Raw genomic sequence first — 16116 nt, 5'->3', positions numbered from 1 at the left:
TTTTTCCCCAGGTCAGCTTATAAACTATGGTCACTGGAGTCACAGACATTATTGTGAGGCAGAAGTTCTTGACTTGTCTAGGAATATTTTAATGCTCCCCATTTTTATTAGGTTATGTCACTTTAAATCATGTAGGCATTAGTGATGGAAAAGAATAACAAATAACATATGGAAGGAGATAAAATGCTGTCTCAAATCTTCTTAGCATGTAGACCCTCCAACTGGAGAGGAGGAAATGGGTAATTTGCAATCATGTGAGCATTGACATTGCATCCCTTTCCATTTGAGTCTTCACATGATTTTTAGGTTTTTTTCCTGGATGTGGAAATACTATGTAGGTCTAATGACAGAAAAAATAAAAAGAAACTTATTTAAAATAATTTCACACTGCACAAGAAATAACTAGAATTGGTGACTCTCGGTTACCAATGGGCAAAATTTTAATTGGTTCTAATACAGCATATAACTGAAGTTGAAAACATTTCCACGATCCAGATATAGATTGGAAGTCTTGCTTTGGAGAAATGACTGAGCCTATGAATTTTAAAGTTTTCAATATCACCATAACAACAAAATATATACTGCCATTGTAACCTAAACAGAGGTAGATACCACCAGATGGGGCATCATTACTAAAACCAAAGACAAATAGGATTGGTCAGAACAGGTTTTAAATAATTAAGTAATGACATTTGTGAAAGTAATATGAGCTATAGATTCACATAACTGGAGAACATTAGCGGACCTATTTTAGCCTTTTGGTCTTTCTCTAACAGATGTAATTAGAATAGCTGATTCACATGAACTGAGAAGGCAAGGGATTCTTATATAAGCAGGGAAGCAATGAGAATAGCCCCTGAGTGCAGATTGGATTAAACAGTAGGAGCATAAAAGGTAAGTGGTGGGGAAATTTATAAGAGTTACAATTTTCCTCTTTCACAATATTGTTCCATTTCTTTAAGTCTTTTTAAAAAATCTTATGCTGCTTAGAATTTCTTGAGTTATTTTTAAAATATACATAAGGTATAAAATTTGCCCATTTTAGGGGCGCCTGGGTGGCGCAGTCGGTTAAGCGTCCGACTTCAGCCAGGTCACGATCTCGCGGTCCGAGAGTTCGAGCCCCGCGTCAGGCTCTGGGCTGATGGCTCAGAGCCTGGAGCCTGTTTCCGATTCTGTGTCTCCCTCTCTCTCTGCCCCTCCCCCGTTCATGCTCTGTCTCTCTCTGTCCCAAAAATAAATAAACGTTGAAAAAAAAAATTAAAATTTGCCCATTTTAAATGTTTAATTAATGGTTAGTAATATATTCCTAGAATTGTGTAACTGTCAGTACAGTTGTAGAATCTACTTAAGATTTATATCATTAAATTCCAGTGAGAGTTAGAAATTTTCCACCATATTTTTGATACAGATTCTGTATATAACTCTAAATTCCTATTCTCTTTCTACATATAAATATAAATATAAAAATACAAATATAAATATATATAAATTCATTTACTATAAAAATATTTCATTGTTTATAAAACTATGCCCTATAGAGAAACTGAAAGAATAAGAACAAGTATGTATGGATAGTATTTGCTATATTAACCATTTTTTGTCTCAGTTTTATTTTTATTTTATTTTTTAATATAATTTATTGTCAAGTTGGCCAACATACAGTATGTAAAGTGTGCTCTTGATTTTTGGGGTAGATTCCCGCAGTTCATCACTTACATACAACACCCAGTGCTCATCCCAACAAGTGCCCCCCTCAATGACCATCTCCCATTTTCCCTTCCCCCCATCCCCCTTCAACCCTCAGTTTGTTCTCTGTATTTAAGAATCTCTTATGGTTTGCCTCCCTCTCGCTCTATTTGTAGCTATTTTTTTCCCCTTCCCTTCCCCCATGGTCTTCGGTTAATTTTCCAAAGATCCACATGAGAGAAAACGTATGATATCTTTCTCTGACTGACTCATTTCACTTAGCATAATACCTTCCAGTTCCATCAACATTGCTTCAAATGGCATGATTTCATTCTTTCTCATTGCCAAGTAGTATTCCATTATATATATAAACCACATCTTCTTTATTCATTCATCACTTGATGGACATTTAGTCTCTTTCCATAATTTGGCTATTGTTGAAAGCGCTGCTATAAACATTGGGGTACATGTGCCCTTATGCATCAGCACTCCTGTATCCTTTGGGTAAATTCCTAGTAGCGCTATTGCTGGGTTTTAAGGTAGCTCTATTTTTAATTTTTTGAGGAACCTCCACACTGTTTTCCAGAGCAGCTGCACCAGTTTACATTCTCACCAGCGGCGCAAGAGGGTTCCTTTTTCTCCAAATCATCACCAGCATCTGTCATTTCCCAAGTTGTTCATTTTAGCCACCCTGACCAGTGTGAGATGGTATCTCAGTGTGGTTTTGATTTGTATTTCCCTAATGAGAAGTGACGTCGAGCATCTTTTCATGTGTCTGTTGGCCATTTGGTGTCTTCTTTGGAAAAGTGTCTATTCATGTCTTCTGCCCATTTCTTCACTGGATTATTTGTTTTTTGACTGTTGAATTTGGTAAGTTCTTTATAGATTTTAGGCACTAACCCTTTATCCAATATGTCATTTGCAAATATCTTTTTCCATTCCGTCAATTGCCTTTTAATATTGTTGATTATTTCCTTTTTAGTGCAGAAGCTTTTTATCTTGATGAGGTCCCAATAGTTCACTTTTGCTTTTAATTCCCTTGCCTTTGGAGATGTGTTGAGTAAGAAATTGCTGTGGCTGAGGTCCAAGAGGTTGTTGCCTGCTGTCTTCTCTAGAGTTTTGATGGTTTCCTGTCTCACATTTAGGTCCTTCATCCATTTTGAGTTTATTTTTGTGTATGATGTAAGAAAGTGGTCTAGTTTCATTCTTCTGCATGTTGCTGTCCAGTGCTCCCAGCACCATTTGCTAAAGAGACTGTCTCTTTTCCATTGGATACTCTTTCCTCCTTTGTTGAAGATTAGTTGGCCATATATTTGTGGGCCCAATTCTACATTCTCTATTCTATTCCATTGGTCTATGTGTCTGTTTTTGTCTTGATGATTACAGCTTTGTAGTACAGGATAAAGTCTGGGATTGTGATGCCTCCCGCTTTGGTTTTCTTTTTCAATATTACTTTGGCTATTTGGGGTCTTTTTTGGTTCCAACAATTTTAGGATTGTTTGTTCTAGCTTTGAGAAGAATGCTGGTGCAATTTTGATTGGGATTGCATTAAATGTGTAGATTGCTTTGGGTAGTATTGACATTTTAACAATATTTATTCTTCCAATCCATGAGCATGGGATGTTTTTCCATTTCTTTTTGCCTTCTTCAGTTTTCTTCATAAGTTTTCTGTAGTTTTCAGCATACAGATAGATCTTTTTTATATATTTAGTTAGGTTTATTCCTAGGTATTTTATGGTTCTTGGTGCAATTATAAATGGGATCAGTTTCTTTATTTCTCTTTTGAATGCTTCATTATTGGTGTATAGAAATGCAACTGATTTCTGTACATTGATGTTGTACCCTGTGACTTTGCTGAATTCATGTATCAGTTCTAGCAGCCTTTTTGTGGAGCCTTTTGGGTTTTCCACGTGGAGTAGCATGTTGTCTGTGAAAAGTAAAAGTTCGACTTCCTCTTTGCCAATTTTGATGTCTTTTATTTCATCTTGTTGTCTGCTTGCTGATACTAGGACTTCCAACATTATGTTGAACAACAGTGTTAAGAGTGAAAATCCCTGTTGTGTTCCTGATCTCAGGGGGAAAGCCCTCGGTTTTTCCCCATTGAGGATGATATTAGCTGTGGGCTTTTGATATATGGCTTTTATGATATTTAAGTATGTTCTTTCTATCCCAAGTTTCTTAAGGGTTTTTATTAAGAAAGATGTTGTTTTTTGTCAAATGCTTTTTCTGCATCTATTGACAGTATCATATGGTTCTTATCCTTTCTTTTACTGTTGTGATGTATCACATTGATTGATTTGCACATACTGAACCAGCCCTACAGCCCAGGAATGAATCCCACTTGATTATGGTGAATAATTCTTTTTTATATGCTGTAGAATTCGATTTGCTAGTATCTGGTTGAGAATTTTTGCATCCATGTTGATCAAGGATATTAGTCTGTAATTCTCCTTTTTTTATGGGGTCTCTGTCTGGTTTGGGAATCAAGGTAATGCTGTCTTCATAGAATGAGTCCAGAAGTTTTCCTTCCATGTCTATTTTTTGGAACAGCTTGAGAAGAATAGGTATTAACTCTGCTTTAAATATCTGGTAGAATTCCCCTAGGAAGCCATCTGGCCCAGGAATCTTATTTGTTGGGATATTCTTGATAACTGATTCAATTTCTTCACTAGTTATGGGTGTGTTCAAATTTTCTATTTCCTCCTGTTTGAGTTTTGCTGTGTGTGGATGTCCAGGAATTTGTCCATTTCTTCAGGTTGTCCAGTTTGTTTGCATGTAATTTTTCATAGTATTCTCTGATAATTTCTTGTATTTCTGAGGGATGGTTGTGATAAATCCATTTTCATTTGTGACTTTATATATTTGGGTCCCTTCTCTTTTCTGAGATGTCAGGCTAGGGGTTTATCAATTTCATTTATTTTTTCAAAAAACCACCCCTTAGTTTCATTTATTTGTTCTGCTGTGTTGGGGATTATATATTGTTTATAACTGGTCTGATCTTTATTATTTCCCTTCTTCTCCTGGCCATGGGTTTTCTTTGCTGTTCTGCCTCTAGTTCCTTTAGGTGTGCTGTTAGATTCTGTATTTGGATTTTTCTTGTTTCTTGAGATAGGCTTGTACTACAATGTATTTTCCCCTTACGACTGCCTTTGCTGCATCCCAAAGGGTTTGGACTGCTGTGTTTTTATTTTTATTTGTTTCCATATATGTTTTATTTTTAATTGCCTGGTTGACCCATTAATTCTTTAGTAAGATGTTCTTTAACCTCCATGAATTTGGAGGTTTTCCAAACTTTTTCCTGTGGTTGATTTCAAGTTCCAAAGCATTGTGATTTGAAAGCGTGTACAGTATGATCTCAATTCTTTTGTATTTACTGAGGGCTATTTTGTGAAGCAGTATGTGATCTTGGAGAATATTCCACGAGCACTCGAGAAGAATGTATATTCTGCTGCCTTTGGATGAAAAGTTCTGAATATCTGTCAAGTCCATGTGGTCCAGTGTATCATTCAGGGCCATTATTTATTGATTTTCTATCTGGAGGATCTGTCCATTGTTATAAGTGGAGTATTAAAGTTCCCTGCAATTACCACATTCTTACCAATAAGATTGCTTATGTTTGTGATTATTTTATATATTTGGGTGTTTCCAAATTCAATGCAGAAACATTTATAGCTGTTAGTTCTTCTTGGTGGATAGAGCCCATAATTATTATATAATGCCCTTCTTCATCCCTTGTTACAATCTTTAGTTTAAAATCTAGTTTGTCTGATATAAGTATGACTACTCCAGCTTTCTTTTGGCTTTCAGTAGCATGATAGATCGTTCTTCATCACCTCACTTTGAATCTGAAAGTGTCCTCAGGTCTAAAATGGGTCTCTTGTAGGTAGCAAATAGATAGGTCTTATCTTTTTATCCATTCTGATACCCTATGTCTTTTGATTGGAGCATTTAGTCCATTTACATTCAGTGTTATTATTGAAAGATATGGATTTAGAATAATTGTGTTCTGTAGGTTTCATGTTTATAGTGATGTTGCTGTTCCTTTGTGGTCTTTGCAACATTCTACTCACAGAGTCCTCCTTAGGATTTCTTGTAGGGCTGGTTTAGTGGTGATGAATTCCTTCAGTTTTTGTTTTTCTAGGAAAACTGTTATCTCTCCTATTCTGAATGACAAGCTTGCTGGATAAAGGATTCTTGGCTGCATATTTTTCCTATTCACCACATTGAAAATTTCCTGACACTCCTTTCTGGCCTGCCATGTTTCAGTAGATGGGTCTGCTACTACCCTTATGTGTCTACCTTTGTATGTTAAGTCCTGTTTATCCCCTAGCTGCTTCAAAATTCTCTTTATCCTTCTATTCTGCCAGTTTCACAATGATATGCCATGCAGAAGATCAATTCAAGTTACATCTGAAGGGAGTTCTCTGTGCCTCTTGGATTTCAATATCTGTTACCTTCCCCAGATTGGGGAAGTTCTCAGCTATGGTTTGTTCAAGTACACCTTCAGCCCCTTTCTTTCTCCCTTCTTCTTCTGGAACTCCTCTGATATGGATTTTATTCTGTTTCATTGAATCACTTAGTTCTCTAATTCTCCCCTTGTGGTCTAGAATTTTTTATCTTTTTCTCACCCTCATCTTTTTCCATAATTTTATCTTCTATTTCACTTAATCTCCCATCTGCCTCTACAGTTCTTGCTGTCAATGCTTCTACTTTATTTTGCACCTCATTTACAGAATTTTTTAATTCATCATGACAATTTCTTAGTTCCTTGATCTCTGCAGCAATAGATTCTCTGCTGTCTTCTATACTCTTTTCAAGCCCAGGGATTAATCTTATGATTATTATTCTAAATTCTTGTTCAGTTATATTGTTTATATCTGCTTTGATCAATTCCTTAGCTTTCATTTCTTTCTGGAATTTCTTTTGAGGAGAATTCCTCCATTTCATCATTTTGGCTAGTTTTCTGTCCCTTATGTGTTTTTTTTTTTTTTTTTAATTTTATTTTTTCAACGTTTATTTATTTTTGGGACAGAGAGAGACAGAGCATGAACGGGGGAGGGGCAGAGAGAGAGGGAGACACAGAATCGGAAACAGGCTCCAGGCTCTGAGCCATCAGCCCAGAGCCCGACGCGGGGCTCGAACTCACGGGCCGCGAGATCGTGACCTGGCTGAAGTCGGACGCTTAACCGACTGCGCCACCCAGGCGCCCCAAGTCCCTTATGTGTTTTAAAAGCTTGTTATGTGCCCTGCACCTGGGAACACTAGTATATTAAAGAGGGGTTATACACTGTCCAAGGCTTGTCCCTTCAGGAGGTGTTTTTTGGAGTGTGTTACTTGCTCTCTGTTGTTGCGACTCTGGCTGCTTTATCTCCGTACTTGTAGTAATGTTTTGGACCCTCCACAAAGTGTGCTTTGAGTTGTTCATTGAAGTAGTCCTGGGATAGCAAACAAACAAACAAGCAAACAGAAAAAACAAAACAAAACAAAACAAAACACTGGCTACAGCAAAACAACAGGATTGGAGTGGCGTTGATGGAAGAGGCCTTATACTATACAAAGAGAGAAATGACAGGGGCAGGGAAAAAGAAAAGAAAATTGACAAGGCAGAGAAACTCTATGGCTTAATCCAGAGATAGAGCAGGGAAAATAAAGAAGCAGATATAGAATAGGTATAAAGAGAACAGATTAAATATGTCTGCTTAAACAAACCAACAACCAGAATAACTAGACAAGGAAAGAAAGATAGAAATACACACACACACAATATGAATTGTCCAAGAATTAAATCAGAAATACAAAACCCCTGGGTGCCTTGTAACTGGTGGCAGCACTGGTCTGGTAGAGGGGCTGTTTGGTTGGTCAGCGTCAATCCCGCTCTCATAAATACACAGTTACCAGGCACAGAAGGGCGTGGTTTGGTATAGGTAGGGACCCCCTCCACTGTGGGTCTGCTGTCAGTTCCCTGAAGCTCCACCTTGTTGGTGTCGGGGAGAAAAATGGCAACACCCCGGTCTCTCCTCCACAGACCAGGTGTCCCAAACAACTGTTTTCAGACTGTCCTCACAGTGCCGCAGATGGGAACAAGGCAGTTTGTCCCGCTCCACCAACTCCTACACCTCCCTGGTGCTTGGCTGTGATTTAAACCCCGATGTCTTAATGGATCCCACTCCATGCGCCCTGGTTCAGGGGAAAGCTGCTGCATGCTGCCCCACTTGAGGCGGTTTGTCCCACTTCACCAACTCCTACACCTTACTGGCACTTGCCTGGACTTAAATCCTGCTTAAAGGGTCTCCCTCTGAGTGGCCCAGTTTTGGGGAAGTGCTGCTCCACACCACCTGTATATGGCCTCTGGCTGAAAGGCGCAGGCAGTCTTTGTCCTTTGAATGGTTATATACTTTCTTGCCACATCACTCCAGGGAGGAGATTGCTTTCTTCCACTGCAGACTGTGCCTGTGAACTAGTTACTAAGCCTGGGGCTGGCTCCCCTCCTCCCCAGGTGGGTGAACAGGGCAGCCAGCCCCAGTCCGGAGAAAGCCCTGCAGTTAGAGATTGGATCTTTCTCCGTTCTGCTCCGTGGTTTTGTTCTTGTCCAGATACAGTCCTACACTTTCTCCAATCCTTGCCTACACAGCCCATTTTATCTCCCCCAGCTCGCAATCACACACCTATGGCCCGTCCAGGTTGTCCCTGTGGGTCCCTAGAGATGTCTTTGTCACTCTGTAACCCAGACTCTTGGAATTCAAAGTCCTTTAGCCTCAACACTGCTGTGTTTGAGGGAGGAAGGAACTTTGGGTTCCCCTACTTCTCCATGTTGGATCTTAACCATTTTGTTTATAAACATCTAGTTCTCTTTAAGCCATTGTTTCAAATTATATTCTCAGCTCTAATTTCTCAGCTCTTATTGTAGTATTTCAGTACTTTAGTTTTGCTCATTCTTTCTTCTTTTTTTTTAAACCTTTTATAATGTTTATTTATTTTTTAGAGACAGAGCATGAGCAGGGGAGGGGAAGAGAGAGAGAGGGAGACACAGAATCTGAAGCAGGCTCCAGGCTCTGAGCTGTCAGCATAGAGCTGGATGCAGGGCTTGAACTCACAAACCATGAGATCACGACCTGAGCCAAAAGTAGGATGCTTAACCACCTGAGCCACTCCACTCATTTTCTTCTGATAGCATAAATTTACTGAGCAGTTCTAGTGAATTTTAATATTTCAGTTACTGTATTTCCATGCTTTCTTTTTTAAAATAATATCCTTCCCTTCACAGTTATTCGCAAAAGACAAAGCCTTTGGACATGTGGACACAGTCACCTTTAGATGACAGTGTTTTTTAACAGGGATATATATATATGTATATATATATATATATACATATATATATGAAAAATACAGTCAAATATCTGTATATATTGCATATGTACATGCATATATATGCATATATGGCATATGCAGGCAATGGCAGTATGTTCATCGCTGTTAATGAGTAAAGGCAGTAGTATAATCTCCAAACTATATAACACAGCCAATGTACTCTGTTACAGTTGATATACCATAAATATGCCATCAAATAGAGGGAAATGGTAACTAATGAATTAACTATTCTAAATTCTTGTTGCTATTATATTCATGAAGTATAGAAAATTAATAGTATATGATTGGACACACTTTCACCAACCATATTTTAAGGCCACTATAGCATTTTATTTTATGGTCTAATTTCTAAATGGATGATTTCTAAAATTCCTAATATCTAGCTAAATTTTTATTTCTAGTAAACACCAGAGTATAATGAATTATGAGAATATTTATGAAGATTTTATCTGTATAGTAATAACATATAGCTACTATTTTCATATAGACCCAGTCTTCATTAAACTCCGAAGAAGTTCATTTAAAACCAGAAATATAGACTTGCAAAACTCTTGTTCTTACCAGGGAGACTCTTTGATTGTATCTTCTTTTCCTTCACCAATATACTTCTTTCAATGGCATTCTTCAAGTGTTCTATATCAGTTTCTATACAAATAAGAACATCAAAACACTTCATAAGGTAACTCTACTAAGGTAGAACTATCTACTTGTTATTAAATAATAAGAATTATAATAAAATATTTGTATTGCCGAATCAGCAAACTTTATTATTGGAAAGTATATTAGCAATCATTAAGTCTCCATATATTGTGTATCTAGATAATGACAAAATTGATGCACAAACTTACATATCATAATCTTTTAACCAGTGCCCTTTCCATACAATACTATGTCTTTGGTTAAAATAAAATATACTGGAGAGTGTATGATAATAATATAACTTTCAAGTTTATACTAAAATCATCATCATATTGTAGGGGTATACCTAGTGATGTGGAACATAACATTTTTTTCCTCACGGGTTACATTACAAACCATGGCCTCCATTGTCAGAGAAAATTACCAGGGAGCAGAAAATCTTTGACTTACCTAAGAATATTTTATGCCCCTTTCATATTATTTAATTGTAAAAAACAAGTAGGCATCTGTAGTGGAAAAGAATAACAAGATATTTTGTAGATTGAAGGGAAAAAAGTGGTTTCCCAGGTCTCGTTAGCATGAAGACATTGTTACTGGGGAGGAGGAAATGGTTAAATTTGCAGGAATGCCAGGATTGAGACTTGGTCTCTTTTCATTCGAGTGTTTATGTGATTTGAAATTTTTGCTTGATTTAAAAACTACAACTAGATCCAATTACAGGAAAAATGTATGAACATGGCTAAAGGACAGTTTATACTGAAAAAGGAATACTTAAGAATCATCAAGTAAGGTCAGCTACAGGGTCTAAAGTTTTGTGAAGTTGTTTCTAACAGCATGCACCTAGATTTGGAAAGCTGTCATGAGCTAGTCATCCAGATGGAAGTGTTTCTTTGGAAAAATGGCTGAGTCAATAAATAGTTAATGTTGCACTGTGACCTTGGCAATCCAAATATAGCAACACTGCAATCTGTATAAAGGTGGTGACCTGCTACAGCATTACAAAAATGAAATGTGTCGGATTTGGTAGAACTAGTTTTCAATAATTAAGTAACAACCAGTTGAGAATGTAATAAGATCTATGGCAAAAACAAATAAATAAAACATGGAGGAATATTAACAGATGTATTTTAACTTCTCTGGATCTTTCTCCAACTGGTATATATAAGAAAGATTTGCTCATTTGAATTGAGGAAGCAAAGGATCCTCAAATAAACAAAAGGCAATGTGAATAGTATTTGAGAAAAGATCAGGTTAAGTATTAGGAATTAAGTTATGTGCTGGAGAAATAACCTAGAGTCACATTTTTTTCGCCTGTATCTTTCCATTTCCCAAATTATTTTTTTTAATCCTATTGTGCTTGGAGTTCACTGAGCTGTTTTTAAAAATGATATAACGGGGGCGCCTGGGTGGCGCAGTCGGTTAAGCGTCCGACTTCAGCCAGGTCACGATCTCGCGGTCCGTGAGTTCGAGCCCCGTGTCGGGCTCTGGGCTGATGGCTCAGAGCCTGGAGCCTGTTTCCGATTCTGTGCTTCCCTCTCTCTCTGACCCTCCCCCGTTCATGCTCTGTCTCTCTCTGTCCCGAAAATAAATAAACGTTGAAAAAAAAAATAAAAAAAATAAAAAAAAATGATATAACAGAGTACAGATCTTTTACCTGTTTGGTTAGGTTTATTCCTAGATATCTTATGGTTTTGGTACAATTGTAAATGGGATCGATTCCTTGGTTTCTGTTTCTGCTGCTTCACTACTGGTGTATGGAAATGCAACACATTTCGGTACATTAATTTTGTATCCCGTGACTTTACTGAATTTATGTATCAGTTCTAGCAACTTTTTGGTGGAATCTTTTGGGTTTTCTACATAGAGTATCATACAATCTGCAAATAGTTCAAGTTAGACTTCTTTGCCAATTTGGAGGACTTTTATTTCTTCTTGTTATCTGATTGTTCAGATGAAGACTTATAGTACTATATTAAATAATGGTAGTGAGAGTGGACACCCCTGTCTAGTTCCTGACCATAGAAAAAAAGCTCTCAGTTTTTCCCCATTGATGATGATATTAGCTGTGGGTCTTTTGTATATGGCCTTTATAATGTTGAGGTATGTTCCCTCTATCCCTACTTTTTGAGGTTTTTCATGAAGAATGGATGCTGTACAGGGGCGTCTGGGTGGCTTATTCAGTTAAACATCTGACTTCAGCCCAGGTCATGATATCATAGTTCCTGGGTTCAAGTCTCGTGTTGGGCTCTCTGCTGACAGCTCAAAGCCTGGAGCCTACTTTGGATTCTCTGTCTCTGTGTCTCTCTGCACCTCCTCTACTCTCTCTCTCTCTCTCTCTCTCTCAAAAAAGTGAATAAACATTGAAAAATGTTTTAAAAAGGAATGGATGCTTACATATGATTCTTTCTCTTTCTTTTATTAAAAGATCTGTAACCTGAAAACTATAAAACACTGATGAAATTAATTGAAGGTAACACAAAGAAATGGAAAAACATTCCATGCTCATAGATTGGAAGAACAAACATTGTTAAAATGTCTATACTACCCAAAGCAATCTATACATTTAATGCAATCTCTATCAAAATACCACAAGCATTTTTCACAAAACTAGAACAAACAATCATAAAATTTGCATGGAACCACAGAAGACCCCAAATAGCCAAAGCAACCTTGAAAAAGAAAAGCAAAGCTGGAGGCTTCACAATTCCAGGCTTCAAGCTATATTACAAAGCTGTAGTGATCAAGGCAATATAGTATTGGCACAAAAACAGACATATAGATCAATGGAACAGAAAACCCAGAAATGAACCCACAACTATAAGGCTGACAAATCTTCAACAAAGAAGGAATAAATACACAATGGGAATAAGACTGTTTCTTCAACAATGGTATTGGGAAAACTGGACAGCGACATGCAGGAGAATGAGACTGGACCACTTTCTTATACCATACACAAAAATAAATTCAAAATGGATGAAAGTCCTAAATGTGAGATGAGAAACCATCAAAATCCTACAGGAGAACACAGGCAGTAACCTGTTTGACTAGCAACTTCTTACTAGATACATCTCCTGAGACAAGGGAAACAAAAGCTAAAATAAACTATCAGGACTTCATCAAGAGAAAAAGTTTCTGCACAGTGAAGGAAACAATCAACAAAACTAAAAATCAGCCTATGGAATGGGAGTAGATATTTGCAAATGATATATCTGACAAAGGGTTAGTATCCAAAAATATGTAAGGAACCTAGAAAACTCAACACCCAAAAAGCAAATAACCCAGTTGAAAAATGGGCAGAAAACATGAATAGTCATTTTTCCAAAGAAGACATCGAGATGGCTGACACATGAAAAGATGCTCAACATCACGCATCATCAGAGAATTAGAAATCAAAACTTTAATGAGATATTCTGGCATCTGTCAGAATGGTTAAAATTAATAACACAGGAAACAACAAATGTGGGTGACAATGTGGAAAAAGGGGAACCGTCTTACACTGTTGTTGGGAATGCAAACTGGTGCAGTCACTCTGGAAAACAGTATGGAGGTTCCTCAAAGAGTCAAAATAGAACTACCCTATATGTATGTATGTATGTATATGTATATGTGTGTATATATATATATATAATTTCATATATATTACATATATATAAAGTCTTGTGAGTTGTTATATATATATACATATATTATATACATATTTCACCTCTTCTTTATCCATCCATAAATTGATAGACATTAGACTATTTCCATTTATTGTAGATAATGTTGCTATAAACATCAGAGTACGTGTATCCCTTCAAATTAGTATTTTTTTATCCTTTCAAGAAAATTTTTAATAGTTTTTTTTCTAGAGCAATTTAGGGTTTCAGAGAAGTTACACAGAAAGTACAGAGTTCCCAAATACTTCTTTCCCCTAACACACAATTTCCCGTTATTAACATCCTATTTTAGATGATATATTTGTTGCAGTTGATGAACCAATGTTGATGAGTTACTAGTAATATTCATGGTTTATGTTAGTGACTCCTTTTGTTGTACAATTCTACAGATATTGACAAATATATAGTATCATGTGTCCACCACTATATTATTATACAAAATAGCTTCAGCACCCTGAAAATTCCTTGTGCTCCAACTCTTCATTACTCCTCAATCTGAACCCCTGGCTATTTCTGAAATTTTAACTATCTGTATAGTTTCGCGTTTCTCAGAGTGGTATATAGTTGAAATAATATAGCTTTTCCAAGCTGGCTTCTGTCACTTAGTAATGTGTGTTTAAGTTCCTGCCATGTCTTTCTGTAGCTTGATAGCCCAATTCTTTTTACTGTTGAATATACCATTATATAAATGTACCACAGGTTGTTAATCCATTAACCTATTGGAAAACATCTTTGTTGCTTCCAAAATGGGGCAATTATAGGTAAACCTGCTATAAATATTCATGTGCAGGTTATTGCCTGGATATAAGGTTTCATTTGGGTAAACACTTGGGAGCATAATTACTGGATTGTATGGTAAGATAATGTTGACCTTTATAAAATGTCAAACTGTCTTCCAAAGTGGGTATAGAATTTTGCATCTTCAAAAACAATAAATGAGATTTCATGCATTCCATATACTTTACTACATTTTGTGTTGTCAGTTTTTGGTTTAGCCATTCTCATAGGTGTATCTCATTAGGTATTTCATTGTTTTTATTTGCAATTTCCTAATGACATTTGATGATTTCATTATGCTTACTTGTCATCTTCTATCTTCTTTGAAGAGATGGATGTTCAGATATTTTAAGAGTTTTAAAATAGCATTGTTTTTTTAATGTTTAATTATTTTTATATATTTCGAACACAAATACTTTATATGAGATACGTGTTTGGCAAATATTTTCTATCTATATATAGTATGTCTTTTAATTCTCTTAAAAATGTCTTTCACAAAATGTAAGTATTAATTTTAAAGAAGTCCAAACTCATCACAATTTTTCTGCTTCTCTTTTTCTAGTTTCCTAAGGGGGAGGAGAGATTATTGATTTTTTACTTTCTTATTTTCTAATATATGAATTCAACGCTATAAATTTCTTTCTAAGCACTCCTTTCACTGTTTTATCACACACATTTTGATAAGTAATATTTTAATTTTCACTTAGTTCAAATTTTTTAAATTTATTTTGACACTTCTTCTTTGAACATGCACTTTAGAGGTATATTGTTTCATCTTCAAATATTTTGAGATTTTCCATCTACATGTGTCACTGATTTCTCATTTAATTTCATTATGGGCTGAGAGCATGATTTGTGTGATTTCTATTTTAGAAGAATTTTTAACACACTATTTCTATCTTAAAATGTGGTCCATCTTTGTGAATATAGCTTGTGAGTTTGAAAGCAATGCGTATTCTGCTATTGTGGATGGGGTATTTAGATAGATATCGATTAGATGCAGTTGATTGATGGTGTTGTTGAGTTCACCTATGTTATTATTGATTTTTTTGCCTGCTGGTTATAGTCATTTCTGATAGAAGGGTGAAGTCTCCAAGTATAATAATGGATGTGTTTATTTCTCCTTATAGTTTTATCTGTAGTCCAGTTTTTGCCTATGTATTTTGGCACATATGAGTTAAGGCATACACACATTAAGGAATATTATATATTCTTGGAGAATTTGTTCTTTTATTATTACTTAACATTTCTATTTATCCTTGGTAATTTTTCTTGCCTTGAACTCTTTTTCTTTTTTTAAGTCTGCTTTTTCTGATCCTATACAGCTATTTATGCATATTTTTCTCCATGCCTTTATGACATATCCATTTTTTCCACCTTAATTGAAGTGTAATTAACAAATAAAATTATAATATATTTAAAGTGCACAGCACAACGATTTGATATTTGTACACATTGTAAAATGGTTGTCACAATCAAGTTAACACATCCATGACTTCACATAGTGAATTTCCTTTCCTTCCTCCCCTCCCCTCCCTCCTCTTTCTTTTTCTTTCTTTCTTTCTTCTTTCTTTCTTTCTTTCTTTCTTTCTTTCTTTCTTTCTTTCCTTCTCCCTCCGTCCCTCCTTCCCTCCCTTCCTTTTTAGTGAAAGTGTTTATCAAATATCACATAAGCAATAGAGTATTATTAGATATAATCCTCAGAATTTACTTACCTAATAACTAAAAGTTTGAACCCTTTGACCAATCACTCTCCGGGTTTATCCTCATGTTTTCAAGAGGCAGTATTTCCTTCATTTTTATGGCAAAATTATATATATATATATATATATATATATATATATGCATATATATGTTAGATATAGATATATATGTATATACATACATGTTTGTGTACACATACACATAGATATCTACATATATATTCATTATTCGTTATCTATTATCCATCAGTCATCAATGGATGGTGAGCAGTTAGATTATTTCC

General features: G+C 35.9%; 1 protein-coding gene across 12 annotated transcripts in view; it reads right to left on the bottom strand.

The window, feature by feature from the left end:
- The window catches only part of LOC123590304 (coiled-coil domain-containing protein 7-like), a 292262-nt gene that overhangs the window by 33162 nt on the left and 242984 nt on the right, over nucleotides 1-16116 (bottom strand). For all 12 annotated transcript variants that reach the window (XM_045463300.1, XM_045463308.1, XM_045463304.1 and 9 more), the window contains one exon: nucleotides 9616-9699. In XM_045463300.1, coding sequence (XP_045319256.1) covers nucleotides 9616-9699 — 84 coding nt within the window. Of the gene's footprint in view, nucleotides 1-9615; nucleotides 9700-16116 lie in introns of those variants that run through there.

The sequence above is a fragment of the Leopardus geoffroyi genome, chromosome B4 (assembly GCF_018350155.1).
Source record: "Leopardus geoffroyi isolate Oge1 chromosome B4, O.geoffroyi_Oge1_pat1.0, whole genome shotgun sequence".
In the NCBI taxonomy this organism is placed as follows: domain Eukaryota; kingdom Metazoa; phylum Chordata; class Mammalia; order Carnivora; family Felidae; genus Leopardus; species Leopardus geoffroyi.
Note: the sequence above shows the minus strand (reverse complement) of the source record. Positions and strands in the feature narration are given on the sequence as shown.